We start from the raw sequence: 26,082 nt of genomic DNA on the forward strand, positions 1-26,082 counted from the left end.
AAGGTTAAAATGATCTTGATAACTATTAGCTTGGTTTTAGTCACCTCTAATGATGCATTTAGGTCTCCTCTAGTCCCAACTGCTTTCATTTTTAGCTTTTTACACCCTAAAATTAATTCCACCTAAAGTACATTTTTCATTTTGTACTGTACTAGTGACGTGCAAATAATTTACATCAGCGTTCATCAGGACTGTCCTGAAGTGATGGATCATTTTGTTGAGTTGCAGTAAAAGTGCAGAATGATCTATAATGATGTAATATATACATTAAAAGGGTGTCTGGATGATCAGAGTTTTGCTAAAAATGTAAAAGGGCTTTTTGATTGATAACAGGGTTGCTGTTTTTCTGCAAAGGCTGTCACAGGCTGACACAATGCTTGAGTTATTAGGGCAGAGAAGGGCAACCATAAATTTCCAACGTCAGGCAAAAACTCTCTTTATTGTCTATATGATGGATGGGCCTCCGTACTAGACACCAAATACTTCGTATCACCCTTAAATGGGAACACATTTTTCGCGGCCATAATTCATGTTTTTTAAATAGAAAGTTTGAAATGCCTGCCTATATTTCACAATCCTGACATATTTATGAATCACTCCCTGCATGCAAATATAATTATTTAAAGCACTGAGGTGACATATGGGTTAGAAATGTACCAAATGCTGTTAGCGGAGTGATTTTTTTTAATTCCCTAAATTGAACACCATAGCAAACTCTGCCTGTCTGTTCAGATCAATAAAGTCGAAGGTGAAGTTTTACTGATTCTGTCAGTGCCACATACAGATACTCGCTTTTGATTAGGTGAAACTGACAAAAAGGGAGTCTTTTTGCAATTACCATTAGGTTAATGAAAGAAACACTCATCTTTCTCCTGGCGCGCGCACACACACACACGTTTTGGGGCGGGGAGGGGGGGGGTGGCTAATGAACGAGCTGAAGGTAAATTTGACAGGTATTATTTTTCAGAATTTATTTGTCGCCGGGCAGCGCTTGGCTCGGAGCGGACGCCCTTCCCCGAGCGGCCGGTCGGGCTGCCTCAGACAGCGACTCGCTTTCCCGGGGCCGGGGCGGCCGCGCACCGCGGCTGCGCTTCCCCCGCGCCGGCTCGCTTAAGCGCGCAGCGTCGCCGTTTCCTGCCTCTTTCCCGCTGCCGCCTCCGCGACCGCCGGAGAGGGGCTCACGGCTCGGCGCCGGGCAGGCCACGTCGGCCGGCAGCGAGCGGGCGGGCGGACGGACGGACGGACGGACGGACGGACCCGCCGCCCCTCCCTGCGGGCGCCGCCAGCAGCTCGGCTCGGCCCGGCCGGCGGAGCTGCCCTCCCGGCCGGCCGCGCCGCGCCGCGCGTTACCTGCCGGCTGACAGCGCCGGGCCGGCTCGGTCACGCCGACCCGGCCACAGCGAGGACCAGGCGGCCGCTCCGCTGTTTGCTTGTTTTAGTTAATGACGGGCAGAAGCACCCGGCCCGCTCGGCGGGGAGGCTGCAGCAGCGCTGCTCGCCGGAGGCCGCGCTAGCGGGACCCTGCGGGGCGGGCGGGCGGGCGGCGCAGCGCGGCGCGGGGAGCCGCCGCCGGCAGCCACCCCGCCGCCGGCAGCCCGGCCGCGGCCGCCGCCGACGCTTCCGCCGGGGCGGGGCGGCTCCGCCCGCAGGCTGCACCCGCCCCCGCTCCCGGCTCCGCGCTGCTGGCGGCCGCGGCAGACCGCGGAGCTGCCGCAGCGCCGGCGAGAGCCGCGGCAGCCGAGAGCGAAGGGCAGCGGAGTCCGAGTCGTAGTGAGTAACAGCGGGGAGCACCGGAGCAGGTCGGTGCTCGCTGCGAGGCCGAGCCCCGGCAGCTGGGACTTGCTGGCCAGGACCCCGTGTCTGCCGGGGTACGCGGTAAGCCCCAGTCACTGGGCACCACTGCTCTAACCAGACTCTAACCCCGTGCTCTAACCAGACTCCTCCTGCATTAGCCATATATGCCCGTGGACCGCTATTTCTGGCAGTCTGGCCTGTAACATACACCTCTGCATTCATTTAATTCAAGTTTATCGTATTTTCAGCAGAGGTCAAGTGATGTGGGCCTCAAAATTGCTTAGTATCCTGAATATTTTCATCCCATGGACTCCTGTATAGATGCTTACAATGTTTGCAGTAGTCCAAACTTACCATAGCAGGCTGACTCTTTGCCCATAAAATGTTAAATCAACCATGACCAGACTCATTTTCCCATGTCAGCCAAGGAGACTCTGTAAATCAACACATTAGGGCCTTGCTGGGTAGGAGCTGCTTGTGCTTCATGCAAAATGGCCCTGACAGCTGCTCTCTCTGTGCCCTGATTATCAGCCTCTGGCTGAATGCAGATTTGTCATGTGGCAGTGAGAAATCTCACAGGTAGAGCCCCAAATCACTGGGGATACAATATGTAAGAGGCCAAGGGTTGGCACTGCAGAAGGAAATAGCAAAGGTTGTGTTTCCTTTCAATGTGATGGCATTTCAAAGCCTCACAGGTGTTTGCAAAGGCTATCCCACCAACTTGAATTGCTTAGGTGAGCCTGCACCTCCTATGAAGGCCCAGTTACTAGCATGTGGGCAGAGGTGTTTTGCAGGCCTTTAAAACTTCCTAATATCTCAAGACAAGGGCTTCTTGGAAGCCATTACAGAAAGCTCATCTCAAGGTTATGAAGGGATATGTGATAGCTGTACCTAGAAGGAAATGAGCACTCTGGACAAATGCAGTTAGGAATGAACAGCCTTGGCTGCAGGTGACCAGCCAGGAGCAGCTGAGACAAACATAGCCCTGCACTACAAAAAGCAGTTTTAAAAAAAAAAAAGGTCCATGTTCCTCTCTTTGATCAAGAAACAAGAAAAAAGTAGGAGTTTTTTTTTTCCCCCCCCCCTAACTCTGAAAAGGACACTGTATTCTGTAAAAAGCCTCAGCCAGCCAGCTCCTATCTAAACCTTTGTCTCTGGGTAAGAGTTTAGACACTGGAGAGCTTACTTGTGGGCGCTAGTTGGTTCAAAGGAAGAAGAGATGTAGTGCAGCATGTAACGGAATAACATAACCCCTTGCCACCGCACTACCGGTTCCAATAGTTATACACATTGAATCAGATTAGATTCAGATATCAAGGTAGGGCGTTGTGCTATATTTTATAAGGGGGTCTCAGCGTAGAGAAATCATTATCCAGTGCTCCTTGCTGGATTGCCTCCCACTCAGAGAAGTGACCCAGCTCTGACCCAGACTCTGAACAGTTGTGTGTAAATTTAATTTTCAGCATTACCTCATTTCAACTGGAATATCACCTCTGTGCTCGCTGTTGTGCTATGTGGGTTACCTGGAGGTAGAGAAAAACAAGGAGAGGGAGAAACATGCAAAATATCAGGAAATGCAAGTTTAGCTTAAAAATGTGCACATAGCCACTTCTACCGTATACTCTATTGAGATAAAATGAGTGAGCCGCCAGAGTGCCAAGAGAAAAAAAAAGGCACGTCAAAAGCGTAGAATCCTACAAGGTGTCAAAAGGAAGAGGGCTACTAATGAATGACGATACAAGCTCTGCTCGCAGTTTCCTATGTAAAAAAGTCAGAAGGCAAACAAGTGTCTGTAGCAGCATTTCTTCTTGGCCAGTACTTTCAGTATCTGAAACAGTGAACAGTGTTCACTGTTCACATCTGAACAGTGAAAACTTTTTCCTCAAAATCTGGTGTACTTGCTTGTATGGCTTTTGTGTATTTGCTCTTTTCTCTGGCAAGGTTCAGGGAATAGAATATGAGTTGTATGGAAACAGGCAACAATTAAAAAAGTAAATTCAGGGTGTAAAAGTTTCTCTATTGGAATTCTCTGTCTCAAAAAATATACATCTTTGAAGAGAACAGAACCCAACCCTCTTGTAAAGGCTGCCTGTTTCCCCCAAAGTTAAAGGGTTTGAAGCAGACTAAGAACAAGAAGGCGCTCAGCATGCATCCTACTTCATCTAATTGCAATTTTTATTTTTCCTTACTTGAGCGGAGAGTTACCCTTTATGTCATTTCTTTTCCCATAAGAAATACATTTCTTTCTTCTGTTTCTTTCTGCATTTATATTAAGTTCATTTGCTCAATGGATGACAAAGTAGGCTGAACATATATGTAAAGTTTTTTTTTCCTGACCAGCTTCATGCAGGTGCTCCCCACTCTGATGAATATACTGCCTTTAGTGTCAAGAGCAGAGATTAAAGGCAACAGGAGCTTGCTTGGTCAAGGTCATGAGTCCTTACAGTAAATAAGTGGTCTTTTCAAGTACGCTTTCAAAGTAGTGGCCACAGAAGAATAGAGACTGAACAGAGATAGCAACGCTTAAGTTCTAATGACAGGTTTACCGTTGACCGTGTGCAACTTTATTGTGTGGCTCTGTATCTGTAAAAGGGGGTCCTAATATTTAGTTATCAATTACAAAGAGTTTTAATGAGGATACAATAATAAATGCTTTAATGCATTACAGTGGCATAACAAAGACAAGAACTTGGTCTCACAATCGCTGTAGAAATGCTGCAACGTTATGCGCTGTCTGCTGCATAATAGCATAGTCAAATCAAGAGGATCATCTCATTCCTGTTTAGGGTTCCATGCTCTCTTGTCAGAATTAAGTAGTGTTGTTTTGTATGCCAGTGCTGCTGCAAGTTTCATGTTCTGCATCACTCGGTGACCAGAAGCAAATCTATGCTTGAAGATTTCTCATTCCTCTTCTGATTTTCAAAATCATGAAATGATGTAATACAAAGTACACATGTAATGATGACATATATACATATATATAGTCCTTTGAAATAGTAGTCACCACACTTTTCTATAATATTTGAAATTGATATTCTTGCTGTTTATCTTAGATTTATAAATATGATGTTTTATATCTGTGGCCTTGAAATTATGAATGATTTCCCTGCTAGTAAGACAGAGGTATAAATGGTATTATTATATGGCTTTGGTAGACTTGTTTGAATGTTATTAATATACAAGGATAAAATCAATTAGCAAAACACCATTTTTGAAAAGCAATTTATTAACACTGTATAAGAGTATTCTTTGGTTGAATAGCTCCAAGACAGAGATAATATAATATTGTTGTGGCTACTTCAGTTAGGGTTTACTTCTTCTCTCCTCGAACTAAAAAGCAGAATTTTCTCATTTACTTCTACACGAACAGAGTTGGACTGTGGTAAGCAAATGTTTTGGTTCAGTAATCATCCATTGTTTTGTTCCCACATTTTTATCATCACCTCAATGGGAAAAACAAATTTAAGCAGGATGCCGTCATATGTATTATAGGTTTTTAATATCTAAGTATGTTAATAGCAAAGAAGAATGGTTGGACCCAAATTATACCATCTAAGGAAAATAGTAAACCTTACAACCCAATTTAAAATTCCTTGTAGATGCTTCAGTTTCCCCGTGCCTATTGATAACCTTTCATATTGGTTATTATTGATAATAAATTACATTAATATCCAGATGATTTAAAAAAAGAACCTGCTGCCATTTTTTCTCATTCATCATGAAAACTACATAGAGTACATAGATTTTTTTTTTAAAGAGTTTGTTTCTGGCTACAATATCCATATAAACAACCACAGAGCTTTAACATGCTCTTTACAGCGGAGGTGGATGCTGTTCTTGGCCCAAACTGCCTGCTTCTTTTAATATCCCCCTTAAAATCATTTGTGCAGCAAAGACGATGAGAAAAAGTTGCCCTGGGGGTCAGTCTTGGGTGTGGAAACAAGTTGACTTTGTTTTTGGACCTACATTTGTAATTTCTGTGACATGAATGGAGTGAAACTCCCTGTTACTTGCAGTAGTGAAAGACAAGATTAGCTCAGGCTGGTTCTGGGTCAGCAAGCTGGTATAACCAAGGGAACAAAGCTGGAAGGAAATATGGTTCTTTCCAGTGGCAGTATTACAGTTCCATTTTTATATTTATTCTGGAGTAATGAAAGCAATAACATTTTTACTGTGAACAGTGAATAATCGTGCGATGCCAAGATACCCAAGCCAGAGCAGGGTATAGTTGTGTTTGTATTGCATACACTGAAAAAAATAGTGTTACCTCTTGGAGTAGTGTTTGGCTCCAGGTGGTTTGGTGTCTCTTACACAACCTTGGCTGTTTGTCTCTGGATAGATCAAATGATTATCAGTAGTGCCCTTATATCTTCCCACAAGGCCTAGGTGTGCTTTCTTGTGGAATTTTGTGAGGTGTCTCAAGGAGAAAAAAACATTCTGCAGCATCCACAGATTCATCCTGTTACTTGCCCTCAGTGTGGGCACTAGAATATAAACTGGGGGACTTTCTCAGGCACTATAAGGCTAAGGGTAAATTCCATTCTTATAGGATTAAGATCTGAAACGGGCTCCTGAAGTTAAAAAAAAAAAAAAAAAGGTGTCAAACTGATGACAGTAGACAGTGGAGTGCAGAATGTCCTCCTCTGCCTTGCCAGCATGATTAGAGAACAGTTCATTCATATCCTCTCTGTTGATTCTACAAAAATACTGGTTGTGTAACTGGATTTCTGGAATAAAGATGCCCACTAAATTGTATTGCAGATTACCTAACAGCTACTGTGTGGTAACACTTTTGATACAGACTTTGTTTGATTTACAGACAAATAAGATAGTGGCTACAGACTCCATGTTCTGTTTTCTAAATGTAAAGGTATTTGAAATTTTTAGCTCTGTTCATATACTACGTTGCTGATTTTGATTCTTTGCTGTTACTCCCAAAGATTTTTAGTTCACCTTTAAGTGACAGGTTCAGATATGAACTTCTCTGCTTTTATCAGTTTAGGTCAAATCGTGAGCAGAATTTTTTGGATTAAAAATGCTCAATCTTCCACCCTTCCACTCCATATAAAATAAAATTGCCTGAAGAAATCTACCATAATCTAATCTATGATATTCTGATACATACTGAATACTGTCGACTTTAACATTTTTAAATATAAAGTGAATATCTGCTATTACTGTTTAATACAAATAGTTCTGAATGATTATAAAAATATTTAATGCATAATGCATATCACTCAGGTATTATTGTCAGTAATGGATGAGGAACGACATTTGGGTAATTTATAAAGGTAGACAAAAACATTTTTCAGTAGTTAGTGTTTTCAGGGTGTTGGTTTCTAATAATAACATTTTGGTCATAATATCTTTCTAACACAATTTAAACTACTTTACTTATGCAAATTGGTGAACTAACGAGTGCTTTTATTCCACCTGAAACACTGAAAATGTCTTGCATTATAGAAACATTTATAAAACAGTTTAACTCTTTTACTTGCTTCAAGTTGAACAGTAAAGCAGATCACAGTTTCTCTTGGTTACAAATAAAGGAGCCTTCCCCTCACCTCTTTGTGTGATTTGGGAGGTGCCGAAGAGTTAGAGGGGAACCCTAATGATAACTGGGTTTTCTCTTAGGGTGGGGAGTCCTTAAATGACAGAGATTTGCAGAGAGAGCAGATATGTCAAGTGAAGGAGGAAACATAGCTCAGGCCCACTGTGGGCCACAAGTAATCCCAGGTGCTTGATCTGGTGTGACTACTGGAGGGTGAACTGTCAGGCCAGTGGGCTGGTAGAAAGCTTTTGTTCACCTTCTGCCATGACTCTGAGGTGTGCCAGGCCTGTAGGGTGTACCTACTCTGTCAATCCAAGATGCTTTGAGACCTCTGAGGCTTTGGTGCCCCAAGTCATCTTTCAGGCTTCTACCTAGAACAAATAATTTCCTTCCTTCTAAGAGGAAGTCTGGGGTTGTTTGAGAAGACAATTCACTTTAGTAGCTGCTCCATATGGACAGTGTAGACCCGTGCTGGTGTTCGTTTCCTCTACCACCATGATGTATTCCAATTATATCCAGAAGGCCTTGGAGATTCGTATGTTCCCTTAGTGCCATCGGACATGCACCACACATTTTGTGTCTCATACCTGATAACATAAATCTGTCTTGCTGCAGAGCAACCTTAAATTATTTAGGCTTCTGACTTACTTTGAACCAACAAAGGAAAAAAACTGTAACGTTATAGGCGCACGCAGGTAAGAAATGAGACCTGAGGAGATCAAGGCTTTTGTGATCATCTGCTTGGAGGTAGCCTAGGTTTATGCTGAGGAAAGGTTTTGTGGTAGTGCACAAGAAGAGGTGGTTTAGGCAGCTCAGCACTGTTGGTTCTGACCACAGAACCAAGCAACTCGCAGAAGAAACCCTGACAGCTGCCTAGTAAAAGGTCAGCATGCCAATAGACCGTTTGGGTAGCTCTGCATAAGTACTTACGTTATGCTGAGCGGCGCTAGATTTTTGGCCTGAAAGCCACTACAGAGCCATCATGGAGATCAGGCCCTAAGTAGAAGAGTTAAGGAGTCCAAATCTCTCTCACATTTCTGTAGTAGCAGTAAGATAGAAGTCCCAGGACAAGACAAGCAAACAGCTTGGGTAAGGGCTTTGATTTTATTGTAGTTGTTTGAAGTTGGGGAGAGGAGAATGGGGCAGCTCTTAGGGAACATATGCTGTATGGTAATGGACAGCCAAGGAGGAGGTGGCCATCACAAAAACTTTGTATTCACAGGCCAGAAGTGGTTTCCAGAATCCCTTCTTTCCGTATCAATCACATTCATGAGAAAAAAGTGACCGCTTTAATCAGCAGTTTTACAGGCTTTGCTCACTGTTAGCATAGTATTGGCTAGAGAATATGCCTCTACTCAGTACTAGTGACTCAGCTTAGCTTGCTAGCAGCCAAGAGAAAGGCATATAGTCTCAGTGAGCACTATTGTACAAGTGTGTAATCACTAGTGCACATGCACCTGGCAACCCAAATTCACTCTGACAAATTCACATCGGTATGTGGCTGTGCACATTTGTGTTCCCACTAGCACCTTCCTCACGTGTGTCAAATTCCACAGCATCATCTTCAGAGTGGTGCCACGCAGGCTGGGAAGATAAATCCTACCCTCTAACATATATCTCGACCTAACGACCACAGGCAGCAAGAACTGGGTTAAGCTTATATGGCATTGATTACACAGGAAGTGTTCCCCTCTCTGGCTTCCCCCTCATGCTTCTCCCTCAGCCTTGCGTACCAGTCATATTACTTGCTCACTAAGGCATAAGACTATTTCTTGGAAAACATATGCCCAAGCACATTCCTGCAGCTCCCTCCAGGAACCTGGATGGTCCTTTCACTGGGTGAGAAGGTCACTGATTGCTTCTTCCTAGGGTTTAATTTCTGGATGTAATATAGCCTAATTCATGGCTTTTTAGATACAGTAGTGTTGGAATTCCTTGATTGCTGTAACTCACTGGAGAAAAGAGGGTGCTCTTCTGTCCCAATACAAAACTTCTTGATATAGCCAGCCATGGTGTCCACCGTATCTATAGTAATCAATGCAGGACAGCAAGACCATAAGTTGGTGTCTCTTCTCATTCATGCAATTATAAGAGGTTTGTGGGAGCACTGTATTGGGTTCAGAATCTCACCAATAGCTTCTCCACATTTAGGGACTCCTTGCTGTTTGAAAGTCTTCATGACCTTAGGAACATCTAGGTGATACAGAGTATGCAGGGGTAGAAAACTGATGTTACGGACTTCCTTTGTGCCACACTGATTTTCCACTTAGAAAGAACTGGGGTTGCTAGACACCACAGGGTCCTGGTCATCCTTTAAGGGTCCTTTAATGGGTTTCTGAAACATTGGGAGCTGTCATGAATTAACAAGGTGATACATTGGGTGCAGATTCCTTTTACAGAGCATACTGGTGAAGTCATGTTAGGCGTGAAGCACTTATAAAGTAATTAAGATACACCAAGAGTATGAGAATGGCTTGTGGCTGGAGATGGTGAGGAACAGTTGTATATCCATGGTTTGCTCTGACTGATGTACTGCGTTGCTGTGGCCTGTAGGAGGGTGCTCATCTTGAACAGTTTGGAGATCAGCCAGGCTATGTGAACAGGACTTGGATCTAGGGTTTTCTCCCTAACACAGGGCCATTATGGAGGTATTCTGTCTATCTGGCTCAGAACCTCAATGACAGTCGTTTACATCAGCAGTTCCTTGGGAATGGGACTATTTTAAATTGTTCCATGCAATAACCCTAAATTAAAAGAACATTAAGCCCCTTAAGTCAAACACTGAAAAAAAGAAAGAGGAAGAGCCAGAACAGAGGGTGCCTATGCAATTGTAATTCTGTCTGTTTAGTGCATAGATGTGATGACAGTCTTGATGATGATAGGACAGCAATATCAAATGATAACACCTCCCAATGATCCTTGCCTCATTTAGTGTGAAGGCTGAAACAGAGTGAATGCCAAGAGACCATAATTTATCACAGACCCCCTCTGTGAGGAACGGTAGCATGAAAACAAGCACCGTACAGCAATATGGTATATTTTTCCTATATGCTCATAGAACATCTGAATAAAAAGAAACCTGTAGTGGCTTCTGTATCAAATTAGAAGATTATCAGCAATAAAGGATTGTAATTTAAGATACTAATAAAAGTGCATTTTTAAAACAAATGGTCAACTCTGAATTCAAGACATTAGTAATGAAAGAATATAGGAAAAATACCCATGTTATAGTTATTAATACAGGTTACATTAGGCTGTGCACCTGGGAGCACATTGGTTTACCATTTTGTAGTCAGCGACAGCCTGCACTGCCTCAGAAACAGGATGACCTTTCTCTAGTTTGCATATTAGAAATAGAACAGAAAATTAAAATGAAATGACTGTCTAATGGCATTAAATTGACAAGTTTGGTAGAATTAACTTGATATGAAGTTATGCAGTTCTGTTAATGAGATTTCTTCTTCTTCTCCTTCTTCTCCTTCTTCTTTTTTTTTTTTTTAACAGTTTAAAGAAGCATGAAGTGGCCTGGACCTGTCCCAAGGTAGCCAGCTGAAAGAACCTTTTCAAGTGGTACAAAGTTGATTCAGTTCTCTTCAATTCCAGCTACTTAATCTGGCTTGGGAGGTGGGGACGGGCACAGCCGGTATGGAGTATACTTCTGTGCCCCTAAGTTTTTTTTATCTATAGGACTGTAGCTTGTGGAACTTTTGTTGGAATCTCTTGGTCATATATATTCACCCCTATTCAAAAGGCTTGTAAAGCAGTAGTTTAACAAGAAAAGGAAAAAGGCCTTTAATGCCCCAAACTTTTGTCCATTGATTTTGCCTTTTATTTTTATCATATTTTTCCATTCTAGAAGAGGAAAGAGGCTTTTAACTTTTTATTACACATGGAGATTGAGATTCTTGGGTTTTATCCCCATTCCTGAGTAATATTAGCAAGATAGCTAACCTTTCAAGCTATCCTCAGTGTAACTAGCTGTAAAATTGGGATATTAATGCCTAATTGAGATAGGTATAGTAAGCCTTAATTGATTAATATATATAAAATGTCATGAAATTTACAGATGAATGACTCTTTAGAAATGCTAGGTATTACTTTCTTTATATTTTAAAATAACCAGTGTAAATAACACTAAGGATAGATCATTATGAATAATTTTTACAAACACATTTACTTATAATCTTTGTACTGGAAGACAAATTATAGTACTGTACAGTGAATACAATTTGAAACGGGCTGCAAAAGCAGAAGGAAATTAACATGCATTTCCATTCACTACAAGGAAGAGAAGATGACTAATAACATTTCCCTATAGATATAACTTTGAAAGTGTTATTTTCAATTTGTCAATTTATGGGCATTCTTGATGAGAATGGTTATATTCATGTAAGCAGTCGGTACGCTTAAAATAGAATCTCTGAAATCTTTCAGTGGACTTGTCAAATCTTCTATTTCTTCTTTGGTTACTTATCTCTTTAGTTGTTGATGAATGTTTTGTTCTTTGCTTTTCTGTTTAAAGAGAACAATTGTTATTTAGTACTATAAAACAGATACCCTCAAATTTTTCAGGTAACAAAAAATTTTCAAATCTGTGATTATCTCATAATTAGAACTCCTTTCCATTTGTGACAGCATGGACAGTTTTGTAGCTTCATTAACATATACTTTTTTTAGTGATGAAAAATTAACAGTAGGGAACAACTGAATTTAGTTTAATGCTACCTTTTAATATGAATTAACATCTGGAATAAGGAAAAAGGTTCTCCATGCTGCTGCATCTTTGGGGTTATTTCATCAGGTTTTTCTTTTTTTTTTCTTTGTTTCATGAAGAATTTAATGTTTTTTCAGCCCAATCCTTAAATCTGACTTGTGCTAAATATGACATCAAAGAAACAGGAGAAAGGTATCTGACTTAGCCATTAGGTCCCAGAGAGTCAGGATTTTCTCACAAGAGTCTCTGCTTGCTGTATCCAGACTGTGTTATCTGGAACGCACATGAACCTGCGTGTTGAGAGTACAGGGCTTTAGTGATGTGTCTGGGGTGCCAGAGAGACAGAAGAGTGGGTGAAGCCTTTACTGGCTGTTTATCACCAGTTGCATGTGAATCACTCAAGTGAATAAAAATCAAATTTTAATTCCTAAAAAAGTGAATAAATTATCCCCCAAAATGATAGGAGGTTAATGAATTAACATCAGGTTGAACAAGACAACAGATGCAGCTTATAGCCATCTATGACTGCTACTGATATGCCTAACCTCATCTTCAAACACAGTCCTCAGCCCTGTAAAATCTTGCAAATTCTGTTACTTACTGGTTAGTGCTTTGAAAACTATTCACAAATAGAACCTTCTTATAAAGTATAATCTAGTGGGTTTTACTTTCTTCTTCTTGTCATTTTATTAGGGAATTCCAAGAATTCCCAATTTCTAACTGGGAAAAAATGTTAGAAACTTGGCTGGCTAATATGGATGTTTTTGTCCCTTCATCATAAGAATGAACTGTGCTTATTTCTCAAGAGTTTTGAAAAGAGAATAAAGTAGTTTTTGTTGGTTAGCGCCAATTTTTTAAGAGCTCCTTTTACAAAAGCTGTGTTTTATTCCTCTGTCCTGTAGTTCTGATCCATGATGATATTTGTTATGACACCTTCCTTTTAGCTGAGTTCTGTCACATAAATTGAGTTACTCCACCAAAAATAATGTTTTTTTTCTCAAAGAGAGAAAAACAATTAATTTGCAAAAGGTTTATGAATAATAATATTTTAAACTTCCTGAACTTTTTTCTTTGGCTTGGTATGAAGTCTTTTGTAGTATTGTTGTGACAGGATTTAAAAAAAATAGCATAATCTGTGACTAGATCTCTTTTAACCTGCACTTTTCATTACAAAAGTCCTCAGCATTGTCTTAACAAGGTACAAAATATTCAGTAACTAATCCAAGTGTAGCATGGTAGTCTAACCCAGTACATAAGCATGTGAACTATTATGTCACTCAGATACACTGGTATGATCCTTAATAAAAATAAAATCCAAAACCAAACTGTGGTGTTTTGGGTTTTTTGGGGCAAGTTAATGGTGTTGAAATATGCTACGTTGTCACCTTTGAAACTGAAGAGCTTACACTATCAAAGTGCAACTCGTGCTATCTCTGCTCTGATCTGGAGACACAGCCTGGGAGAGTGTGAAGCTGTTTTCCCTCTGTGCCCATTCAATCACTGCCTTTTTTTGCAGATATGCCAACTCTGGTATCTGTTCCTGTGCCGATTCTGTGATATGGACATCTTTCACTGGGACTGAAATGGTGTATCCCTAAGTGGCTGATAAAAGTTATCCAACACCATCAGGTGACAGTAGTTTTTAATCTATACTCAACTGATCTGGATTCCAGTAAGAAACATAAGCATGAAATTTTACAGTGTCAACACTTTCTCTTCATCTTAACTTGAGAGCAATAATTATAAATCTGCAGCTCTGAACTGTCCTCTTCTGATTTTGGAAATGGCCCCTGGTATGACAGCCAAATATCAGAATATTTTCAGATACCTTTATATATATGGAGTCAAAGTTGCAGTTCTAAAATGAAGACAAGAACTTCCTTAAGTTTAACATTGGTCTGGCTCTAATTATCTCTTTAATATAAACAGGAAGTCTCTTCTTTTTTAGCCTGCTATTTTGTATTTCTAACCAAAAGAAGACTTATCTAAATATTTCCTTGTTATTTGGACAGATGGTGTTGAGAGCTTGGAGACTAAAACAAAACATTCAGCTTATGGAACACCACTCTGTTCTCAATGAATGAGGCATTACATTGGCTCAGCTTCTTTTCTCCTTTTCACTTTTTCACTTGGATAGTGAGAGTGGCCTAGAAGAAAAAGTTTTGGGAAAGAAGACATGGGATAGTGTTTGGAAAGTAGTAATGAATCTAAACCTAACATCACACGACTGGTTGACCCACAAGTTGGAAAATTTTCTATTTATTTGCTTTTCAGTGTAATGTCATTTTCTTCTTAAAGCAAAGTTTTTTTGCAGAAAATACCTTACTGACTGCACTAGGTTCCTCTGTTCATGTTACATGTGATTTTCTATTTCTTGTAAAAATTGAGCATTATGTGAATGAATTGTGATAGATACAGGACCAAAGAACATGGGACAAAAAGGTCTTGAAGGACTAGCAGGTACTGTAGAATCTACAGTCTCCAATGAAGAGCTCTTTCTGCTTCATCCTTCCTGTGCAAGAGGTTAAGCATGTTTTAGGATTTGAAGGATTTCTAAGTTAGTGTATTTGCACACACAGAGGACTGAAGAGAGGAGTAAAATGCTAACTTAACCACAGGAAGGTTCAATAAGAGGCAAATTAAACTAAACCATTTTGATTTCCGATGTATTTCCTCCCATTTCCAAGAAGCAAAAAACCTGTTTCTTGTAGTCCGTATACGTTAATTGACAATATAGCGCTTGCAGAAAGACGGTGCATTTGTAACTTTCAGCTTTCAGCTCTTCCATCTGGCATCATGTGTGTGCTTGTTCTCTTCCTAGTGATGTTTCTACAAGATGCAGAATTAATGCTAGCTGAGCTGTATTTATCCCTCCTTGCCCAGAAGGATGGGTGGGTGAAAGTAGTGAGTAATGGGAAGAACTGCTGTTTAACAAAGTGCAGAGTATTATGGCTTTTATTTGAGCTTTGCTCTTACGTATCCATCCAGATTGTAAGCAGCTTCTAGACATTTCATTGGAAATCTGGGGTACTTAAAAAGTATGAAGAAAAGTATAAACTTGTATTAGAACTGAACACTAGGAAAACAAAACTTTTGTTTTTAAAACAACTTTTTGTTTTTAAAATACAGAAATTATTCCACATTAGTGTGTACTATGCTAACTTCTGATTGGAGTACATATCTGTTTCTTGGTCTTTTTTTGGCAGCAGTATCATATATCTGTTACCTGTGTGGAAGGCTGTGGTTTTGCCCTTTGCCAACATAGCAAGTTCAAAGATGTAAGATTAAAAACTGGGCCGTGTGTGTAGATCCAGATCAGGGAAGGAACCTGTTTACTAACGTCAGGTATTCCCACAGCTTGGCCTGATCTCCTCCCTGGTCCACACAATCTTCTGTCAGGGTAAAACCAGGCATAAAACCCCTTCCAGCATGTATTTTCAGTAGAATATACCTATTAATAGGGAGGGCTATCTTATTATGCAGTGTTGCTGGCAATATAAGATGCAGATTGTGTCTCCTTGGATTAATCAGGTGAATCTAGTTCCTTCTGCAAAAACACCTCTGGCTGGTCTGATATTTCAGTTCTGCAGAGAACTACCAAGACAGAAGCTAGAGAACAGGAGAGATCAGCTCAGCTACAAACACCTCTGGCTTCTGAAGCCACTTCCTTTGTTGTTTAATCTTTGTGCTCAAGCATTTCCGGAAATAATTTTGTTTTGTCTTTGACTGTGTGACAGACAGCCTCTGCTCCAGACATTGTGACAGAGACCTGGAGCAAGAAAATACCTCACTGGACTTCTAAAACCTCAGATCTATTATTTAGAAGAGAATTGCAATGTTGGTAGTCCTCAAGTTAGGCTTTATCCTAGCTTTAATCCTTTTTTCCAGCTTTGATTGTTGCATTCTTGTGAGCAAGCAAGCATTGATGGACAAGGATGTACAGTTGCTTCAGTACTGCAATTTACTTTCCACGACAATGCAGGCAGCTGACCTGAAATTCACATATATGTAATGGATTGGAGGGAATCACAGCACTTCAGGTTTGTTGCGAGTCAGTCATCCAGGGCTTAAAAAAATCATCTGTGTATGTGTGTGCAACATATAATTATAGGAGAAGCAGTAGCAGCAGTTTACATATAAAGTTTACTGACTACTTTCCAATTAAAAAAACCTACAATCTTTTCTATTAAGTGTTCTGTGCTCCATGGCTAGCAGCAGGTCTTTGAAAATTGGCAGAAGGATAATTCTGGCATCTTTTTTGTTGGCTTTATGAAAATCCACTTAGATTGCATAAATTCTAAGCTATTGAAAAACCTCACTTCTTGTCTTTGGTGTGTGTTGTATGTTTAGTTTTGTCAACATGTGAAAATTCTGCAATATTCTACAGAACTTGTGGATGCCCCATATTGACATCTTTCTTCTGCATGCTCTATACCGCTCGACTCTAGGAGGGACACGGAGAATAATATTCACTCTTCAGCTAGGAATATCCTTTTGCCTGGAAGTAGTGGCCACTGGAAACAAAAAGATAATGGTTCTACACTTGCTTCTTCTCCTGTCCAGGAATAATACATTTTATTATATAGTGCCATTGAGCAGTTACACAAAACAGGACAAACCAAGACAGTGTATATATTGCCCTACAGTTACGGTATCAGCATAGGTCTTGGGAGATGTAGGTTCAGTTCCCTAGTTGTCCACAGATGACATGTATAATTTTAGGCAGATCACTTAGCCTTTCTGTACGTCAGTTCCTATCCTTTCAGGTGGGAAGAAGAGGATATTCCCACTGCCTTGGCATAGGGTGAGAATAAATATATTCAAAAATGCTAGGTGCTCTGGTAACCCAGAGCGTCAAAGAACTTAAGAGCATGTCTGGTTATTTTCCCTGATGGAGTTAAATTTCCTTAGCTCTGTTCATTCTATGATCTAAATGAAAGAGAGTCCTACATATTAAAAACACACACACCCACCCACACACACCCCCACACACCCCCACACACCCACACACCCAACCAACCAACCAACCAACCAAACAGGTACCATAACATACACTGTGGGGAGGTAGAATTAAATTGCACAATTGATTGTTGCAATGTCTTAGTCATTGAGCACATCATTTATTAAATGTGATTTTAGCCTAATAACTGTAACATGCTATAAAACATAACATAAGGGATTTTAATTGTATTTGGACCATACCGTGGTGGACAAAAGCATAATTAACTTAAATGGAAAATAGATTAGGTTATTAGATAAAAAAGTTTCAGGAAGAGGCTTTTTCTCCTGTCTTCAAAGCTTTTAGGTTGTTCTGGTTTTTGAAAGTTCCTAGCTTACAGTATATTGCATTATAAAGTCTATACAAAAAAGTTACTTATTTACTGCTGCCATAATAGGAAAATGATAATTAAGCATATCCTGGAGATTGTATTATATTTAATTCTACTTTGCCCCAGACAGGGGGGGAATTTAAGAGTCATGCTGTGAATTAGGGTAGAATGTGAAAAGTGTGGCAAAAAACTGCTATGGGCGACTCTCTGGAAGCTCTGGAATCCTTCTGCCATAAACTCTTGTCTAAATTGAGCAGAAGGGCAGATGTTGCCTAGTCTGTGTGTGCACTGCACTATCTGTTGCTACTACGTAGGAAGGAACAACAGTTCCTTGTCCCACAGTCCTGTAATTCTTACCAAATACATATTCCTTTACTTAAATGGAATTAAAGGAAGCATTAATTAAAGATGTAAGAGATTTTCTTTGGAAACATTTCAGATAGGACAATCTGCTACTCCATTGCAGGAAAAAGTATAAGAAAGTAAAAACTCTAAATAAAAGTAAAAGCATTAAACTCTTGCTTTCTCTTGTAGGAGTCTCTACAAGAATGGAAAAACGTTAAGTCAAGGCCATTGACTAACAATGTCACATTCAAAGCAAAGCCAGGAGTATTATATGGGCCCATGCTAGCATGGGATGTTGCAGCTCCAGTACTTTTCATTGGTTGCTTTTATGGACAAAAAGTATCCTGCAGAGTTTCATATGTTCAAGTATAGGCGTACACTTCAGACAAGAAATCACTCTACAGTTATTTTAATTCAGCATCAGAAAACAAAAAAGAATTTGCGACTTCTTACGTTCAAGTTTTACAGCACTGTATGACACTGTCATACCAGTATAGTTCAAGAAATAGTGTGTTGATGCATTGAGCGTACATGCATAACTTGCTTTTCACACCTTTTAAACTTGTTTATCATTGACTGTTAAATGTCTTTATAAGTGGGAATATGAGAAATAGGGACAGAGAAACTTACCTCCCAGCAGTTCAGACTGAATATGGCAAATGAGGTCATTATTACTGTATTTCTTTCTGCCCTTGTCAATGTGATTAAGCAGCATATTTTGTTGTATTTTTTTCTTCTTTCTGTCGCATTTATTTTTTTCCTGTTTGTTTCACAGCACAGAATGCTGATGATACTATCTCTGGAGCGACATCTGAAGTTATTAGTTTGGACATCAAACACCATCTTGAACTATTTGGGGTTAAAAACAGGTGTAAGTGAAGCTACTTATAAATAACACATGTTCAATTTCCTCTGATAATACTGACAAAAATGTCTGTACTACAGTCAACCTCTTTCAGCTAAACTGATTCAGTTTGTATTTGACATCATATTGCTGCAGAGACCTATCAACAAATATTTTGAGACCGTGTTTTCATTGTGAGCATCCAAAAAGTGAGTTATGTGGGTAAAGTTTGAGCCAAATTTTCTGATGGCAGAATTCTGTGAGTCAGCTGCAATTTTTTTTGTTGAAATGATTTGCTTCAGAAAATTCAGTTTGTTCAAAGCACAGTTTTGTCAGGAGAAATGCTAGTTTACTGAGAAAACAATAGGTTATTGACTTCTTATTTTGAAATGTGGGATGATTATATGCGTACATGTGCAGACATATGCACAATGTGCTATAAGATGGAAAACAGCTCATTTTGATTAACTCAGTCTCAAATATTTCTATAACTTTAAGTTAATAAAACATTAAAGATTGCTACTTTTTTCTTTTATAAACATTCAACATTCTTTTAGGGTAACCCATATATGAAGCAGTACTGAAGATAAGCAGTACTGAAGTTTAGGCAAGACTTAGCTGGAAATCTGTGGAAAGCATCTTTGAATGGCCCTAACAGAAGTGCATTCTTCTAACACTTCTACTTCTAACTGGTCACTGAAACTCTTATAATGTAACTCAGCTAGGGACTTTTATATTTTGTATATACGTAAATGGGAAAAAGGACATTGCAAAGGTCAGCTAAGCCCCACTTTCTTATAAATAATTTAGACTTGTATAAGGAATGCTCACAAAACCATTCAGCTTCTAAGCAACCACCAATAAAAATACAAATGTAAGTACAAACTTAGTTCTTTGAAGCTTTACTAATGTAGACAGCTCTATCAAAACTACAGAAAACACTCAGATGATTCAGGTTGTGCAGGGCCACGACTCAAGATGGTGATATTTTGGGATGCTCAGAATAATAAATGTGTATTGCAAGGTGAAAAACATTCTAAAATCAGAGGCAGCTTCGTAATGATCTAGAATCTTTGCTATGAAATGACACTGATGAGCAGCATGCTCAAAAGGTAAAAAAGCCCTCCTACATTTATATGAAACTGTAGTTTCATAAACTGTATTTTAGTTACATAATAACATGAGGCACAACCTAATGAGCACATTGAAATCTGAGATGATGTTATAATTTAGTTACAATTTAGGATTATATGTTACAAAACACCTCTTTCACTGCTCCTGGTAGACAGTTGCAGCTGTGAGTTTTTATTCCTTTTGAAAATTATGTGCAGGTGATAGGTACTGGAACTAAAGAATAAAACAAAGAGACTCCAAAAAACCAAGTCTGAGAAATTTGCCAGTCATCATATAGGAAATGGCAGCAGAATTAGGACTTTTGAAATGTAAGTTTTCAAAGTGTAGGGAAGCATCATAACAAGACAGTCATCTCTCTCCTCCATTCCTCTGTTACAGAGATTCTTATTTTTCGTTTCCTGCATAATATAATAGACCCATTTTGTCATTGTGGTGGGTAGCACTCCCTGCTTGTTACACACCGTGGGATTTGGATCTATTATTTTATCCATGACAGATAATAATCTAGGCCATGTCTATACAAGAAAATGTTGAACTGGTTTTAAAGGAATGATTATAAGCCAGATGCACTTAAAACAGTTTGCCACCTCCTTAAATTGTTTTTGTAATTTACAAAATTCAGCTAAACTGATTGAGGAGATAGTAAAGTCAATTTAAGTCACCTAGTTTAGGGAGCTGCACCTGCAACTTTTCCCTCTAGACAAGGCCTTGCCTAGTAAGTAGGAGGATCAATGGCAGGTTAATGCAAGTGGCAATGTAAGAAGCTGGAAAAAACAGACTTATTATTATTTGTGTGCGCTATTTTGTAAACTATTCAGGCAGGAATTTTGTCTTCATGGATATCTGTAAAGTGACAGCTAACACTCTTACGAAAATTAATACTAATAATACAGACAAAGATGTGCTAAATTGTTTTCAACATAGTTATTCCCATTTTACAGGGGTGTAGTATTGAACTGAATTTACTCCATTAAGACAAATACAGCTAACTACAGCAATAGGCCACTTTGTGCCTTGAGGTACACGTGTTCATTTTGATCTGAATTGCATGCTTCTAACTAAAGAAGAGATAAAAAAAGATGCAGAAAGAACAGAATATATTGCTTTGTTTAAATTTGCAGTTCATATAGTACTTGTTTTTCTTGGCATACCTGATTTGCTATATACTGTAATAAATAAATAAAGGCACTGTTTGTTTGAAGCATGCTGAGTGATGACCTGAACTAGCAAGTAGGCCTTGATGGAAAACTTTTACTCAGTTAGAGAAACAGAACTTTTATTCATCAGTGTAGGATCTGTTTATTTGCTGTGGAGGTTTGATTCTCCTCTGTCTTGTACTAGATAAAGAAAATTCGATCTATGTGAAGCAATGGAGTGATTTGTTTATTGATTGTGCTTTGATTTTTCTACATGTTGGTTCATTTTTATTTTTAACACAATGTATTTAAATAACTGGAAGGAAAACAGTACAGAATAACGTTTTTTTTTCCTGGGCTATTTGCTCTGTGTTTCCTTCCCAGCAGTTAGAAAAGGAGGAGTGGCTCCAGAAAAGGTGCAATGGCACAGCTGTACGAAGAATTTATTCTATTGATATTAAGAGGCAGAGTAGCAAGTATTAGTTTCTGCTGCTGTGTTGGTGAATAGACTGTAGAAAGTGGTTTGCAGTGTAGAATACATGTCTTCCTGAAACTTTCTTTCCTTCGCAGCATGCTTCTGCTTTTTCCAAGAGTGAGTTATGCTGTGTTAGCAATAAAGAGTTTCCTCTCTTTATTGAGGATAAATAAAGAGCCAGATTTTTAAAGGAGCCTTGGCAGCTACAGAGGTAGGCAGATGACTAAAAGGGTTTAGGATCCACACTTGAGAAACCTAGATATCTTTAAATATATCACACAAAGTTCTTACAGAAAACCTTCAATGTCCTTACTCTGCCTAAGCAATGATAACCAACCACCATTCCATTATTTTAATAAGTACGTTCTCATGCTCTGGAAGGACTAGTTTACTACGTATTTTTCATAAATCCAAATGTATTTGCTTTCCACATGAGTTACCGTACATTCTGAAGACAAAAAAATACTATTATGGTGATGTGGGCCTCTCCTGTACCATTGTATGGTGTTATTTCTGCTTTACCACTGACACAGACCTGTTCAAAGGCAGGTTATGCTTTATGCCCGCCGTTAACGAATTGGCCGGCCTGGGAGCCGGGTGGGTGGAAGGTGAGTGCAGATGACTCCGACCCCTCTGGCTCCTTTGCTTGTTGGGAGTGCAGCCAACCCCACGCTCCTCCGTCCCGGTCACACCTCCTGGCTGTGCCCCTAACTTCTTCCCAGGGTCGCTCCTGCCGCTCTTCTAACCCCACGCCGGGTTAGATGTTGAAACGTGGCACGAGGGTACGTGCCGCTGAGAACCGCGCTGCGGGGAAAGCCGGCGCGGCGGCCGGGTCGGCCCGTGCGAGGCAGAGCCCGCGGCCGTCGCCGTCGCCTCGCGGCGCAGCCTCGGCGGTCCTGCCCGCAAAGACGGGGACCGACCGCACAGCGGTCGCCCTGCCAGCCGGCTAAGTAGCCCGGCGCTGCCGAGGGCCTCAGCGCGGCCCGGCCCGCGCCCTGCGGAGCCCCGCGCCGCCGCCGCCGCCGCCCGCCCGCCCGGCCGGGGCAGCCCGGCGCCCGGGGGCGCGGAGCGGGCGGGCCGCGCCGCGCTTCCGCCCGCGTCAGCTGACTACCGCGAGGAAGCGGCGGCGCTGGGAGCCCCGAGCGGGCGCCGCCGAGCAGCCCCCGGCCCGCAGCCATGGCGGGGGTCGTGGTGAACGGAGCCCAAGTAAGTGTCCGGCTCCGGCTGCCCGCGGGGCCCCGGCAGCGGCGGCCCCGCTCCGCGGCCGCGCCGGTGGCCCCACCTGCCGGGGGCAGTCCGCCCGGGCCGGCGCGCCCCGGCCCGCCCCCGGCCCCGCGCCGTCGCGCCTCCGAAACTCCGCCGCCTCCGGCGGGCCGCCCGCGCTCTCCCCGCCGCTCGGCCCGGGTGCTCGCTGCCCGCGCCGCAACGCGCCGCAACGCGCCGCAACGCGCTGCCCGGGGACCCCGGCCCGGGGCGGCTGCCGCGGGGCGGCTGCGGGCGTTTCCGCGCTCGGCGGGCGCGGAGGGTCCGCGGCGCGGGCGCGGGGACGAAGGCGGAGCGCCGAGCGGCGCGCTGGAAGCGCGGCGTTACTGTAGGCGCCCCCGCGGTGTGCGCTGCGGCCGCGCCGGCGGGCCGGCCGGCGCGCCCAGGAGGCGCTAAACCTCCTTCCCTCTTCCAATGGGAAAGTTTGGTAGCTCTTAGGGGTGGGCTCAAACGCCCGCGTACGGCTGAGGGATGAAGAGAGCGGGAGTGTGTCTGTGTGTGTATTGGGGAGGGGGGGGTTATCCTCCTCCACCCCCGTATCGTACTGTGGTCTTCATAATGGATAAATAACAGAGCAGAGGGCTAAGGGATAATAGCGTTTCCCCCCCATCACTTTTTCTACTGCTGCAGTTCGGTTAAATGCAACAGACTTATTCTGGAGGCTCTGTTGTGAGAGCAGTGCAGTTGTAACAGTTCAGTGTAAGACCTGCTGCTTCTATCAGCGTGTGATGTGGGGCCTGGCAGGCCTGGGAGAAGTGCTCCAAAATAAACCTCAGCTTGCCCTTGGACCCTGCCACTCTCAGGTTTGAGTAGGCTGAGTGCGTAAACTGAAGGAGAGGGACTGAAATATGCTGATTGTGGCTCCTCCTGAAAGTAAACCTATGCTTTGTTTTGGTTAAGGGAGAGAACTTGGGAAATAAAATAAATCCCTTTGGCCTTTGTCAGTGGCTTATTTAGCTACTGAAACCCTTCCTGGCTAAGAATTGATGTCGTTACTGTTGGATCTGTGACTAAAACTAGCAACATAAGTTTGTTTTCCTACAGAATAAATAAAGCTTGTGTTCTTTTTGCAAACGGTTTGCTATTAAACAAGGGTGCTACCCATCTAATTGTTTCTTTAATGTGGTCGCTATTTCTGCGTGGAATTCATGTAAATATGTGTGTGATATGGAGGCAATTGGCTAATTTTGCAGCTGCCGCAGGAAACAGTTCTTGCGGTCTCTGTGGCACACTGTGGCACTGAGTGTAACATTCTGTCTTCCCTCGAGGCTGAGTTGAGCCCCTTTAAGTACAGCATATTCTTAATTTGGCTTTGTGCCTAACATATCATCTTTTAACGGCTTACAGTATAATATAATGCTCGACTGACTGGAAATATTCTCCAGATGTAATTCTGTTCAATGGAAGGGAATATGCAATATCTAAAATTCATACACGACCTATTTGGCAACGTTCTTTAATAAAGATGCTACTTTATGAGTTACTAAGATTGCAGTATCATTGTAAAATGATTACAGAGATTAAATGGATAATATCCTCTAGAACTACAGCAGAAGAGAGATGCAACTGCTATTGAATGAGGTTATTTTCAAATATTATGTGACAACTTTTTTTGTCCTGAGTTGTTGAAATGTTTGCAAGAACATCTGAGATGCCCTAGTGCACTGATGTTGGGCTTTGTGGGATGCTTCCAGAACGTTTTTGTGGGATATCGAACAGGGCACCAGTTGTTACCAACCTGTATTAGATTTGAGTTGGAGAATTAGGCAATGGAAAAATCTACATTCAGTTTCTGAACGTACCATGTGGTGTTATGTGATTGACATAAAAAAAAAAAATCTGAGAAATCTACTCTTACTGATAAGCCTTGTAGCCAAAGGGCTGAGGAGTCTTGGGCAAAGCATGTCTGATCTCATGTCTATGATGACGTATCTGGATAGCCATACGTACTTGAAAGCTCATACTCATTTTGAGGATATTTGAGAGATGTGAAAGGAATAATACCAGATTCTGTATGTTTTATTATTTTCCAGGTAAGTAATTTTGAACTGCAAGAATAAAAATGGAGAAACATTATTCTTCTCTGGGCTACTGAAGTCTTGTTTTATATCAGCATTACCGAGGGATTAAAAAGCAGAAGAGCAGGGGAGTAATACTATTGGAAGCTTATTTGAAAAAGGCTTATTGCATAGCTGCCAACCAGGCAATCATTGATGCTGTTATAGTGAAGGGTTCTTGGGTCTCTGAAGCAAGTTTTTGTATATGAGATGCAGAGATCTGAAGTAAATGCACTTTATGTATTTTGTGGAAAAATAAATCTGTTTGCTTTAAATTCAAAGAGATACTTGTACTATGAATGTGCTGAAGTGGACTTTGTACAAGTGAAATTCCTTTCACAAGGCCTCAGCATTAAAAGGGCATGATACTGTATTGCACCTGCAAATACATCTGTGAGTAATGTTAGTATCAGTTGTGCAAACATATTTATATATTGTAGCAGTTCATTGGCTGAAGCTTTATGGCGTTTTATGTAGTTTGCCTCCTGTGTGCTCCAAAAAACGTTTGTATGAACTTTATTCTTCAACTTGTGTTCTTGTGGAGCTAAAATGTTTATGGCCAGGTGAGTTTCTGAAGCAGTGGGAAACGGAGGTCAGAATTTCTTGTTCCTTCTCCACCCCTCTTCCCTGGGTGAAGACATAGGTGGTGGTCTGCACTCTTGCTATGTTTGTAGTTGATCAATCAGTTGATTAAGATTAATAGGCATTGTATCTTAGTCATATCCAATTTAAGTAAGTTGAACATGTTCTACTGAGCTAATGCTTAATCCAAAGTATTAGTCTAATGTTAATGTGGGGTCTTTCCAAGGGTCTGCAAACATTATTTTAAATAGAGTGACTTTTCAGTGGAGAATGAACTTCACTCATTCATTTACTTGTATGTATTTTGTAAAATGCTGTGTAGTCCTCTTGGATGAAAACTCTAAAATATATGTGTATGTGTGTGTATGTATGAGTGTTTGCATTTGTGTAATTTTTCTTTTTTAATTCAGTGAATTCTGGAAAACAGTTTCCACTATGTCCAAACCCTTAGGATATCAACTACCCAAAACAGTTCCTTTCCCTTTTGTCCTTGTATTTGTTAAAGGTGTGTCTATGTCTGTTAGAAGAATTTATTGCAAGAGCAGATATACCTTAAAGAGGAAGAGGGAAGAAATGGTTCCACTGAACTTCAAGCTACCTGTTTTCTTCTCATGTATTCAAAGTAAAAATTATTTCACTGTAGTCAGCTTTATCTGTTGAAGTTATGAAGCAAAATGAAATAAATGGGATGCAATAGTGCATTATCAGATTACGATCATTTTAAGAGTGTAGGAGACGGATGATTTGCAAAAGTATATACTGGCAGCAGAGGAGTTTCTATTTAACAGAAAGTGAAATGCTACCAAAACAAAATTTAACTGAAAATTTTTTGCTTATTTTTCACCTAATATCTTGTA

At 41.2% G+C, this 26,082-nt stretch overlaps 1 protein-coding gene and 1 long non-coding RNA gene across 4 annotated transcripts in view; both read left to right on the top strand.

Moving 5' to 3' along the window:
• Positions 1-1,592: 1,592 nt before the first annotated feature.
• On the top strand, positions 1,593-21,797 carry LOC104141750 (uncharacterized). Its single transcript, XR_693602.2, has 4 exons — positions 1,593-1,875; positions 10,850-10,886; positions 13,576-13,688; positions 18,510-21,797. It is a non-coding gene; the product is annotated as an uncharacterized lncRNA (long non-coding RNA).
• A 566-nt stretch (positions 21,798-22,363) lies between these two features.
• LRMDA (leucine rich melanocyte differentiation associated) overlaps positions 22,364-26,082 on the top strand; it is a 692,873-nt gene continuing 689,154 nt past the window's right edge. For 2 of the 3 annotated variants that reach the window (XM_068950502.1, XM_068950506.1), the window contains exon 1: positions 22,410-22,529. In XM_068950502.1, the coding sequence (XP_068806603.1) occupies positions 22,500-22,529 (30 nt within the window). In that variant the 5' untranslated portion in view covers positions 22,410-22,499. Of the gene's footprint in view, positions 22,530-26,082 lie in introns of all 3 variants that reach the window. The other variant, XM_068950500.1, reaches the window with a different exon arrangement.

This window comes from Struthio camelus, chromosome 7, assembly GCF_040807025.1.
Source record: "Struthio camelus isolate bStrCam1 chromosome 7, bStrCam1.hap1, whole genome shotgun sequence".
NCBI classification, from domain to species: domain Eukaryota; kingdom Metazoa; phylum Chordata; class Aves; order Struthioniformes; family Struthionidae; genus Struthio; species Struthio camelus.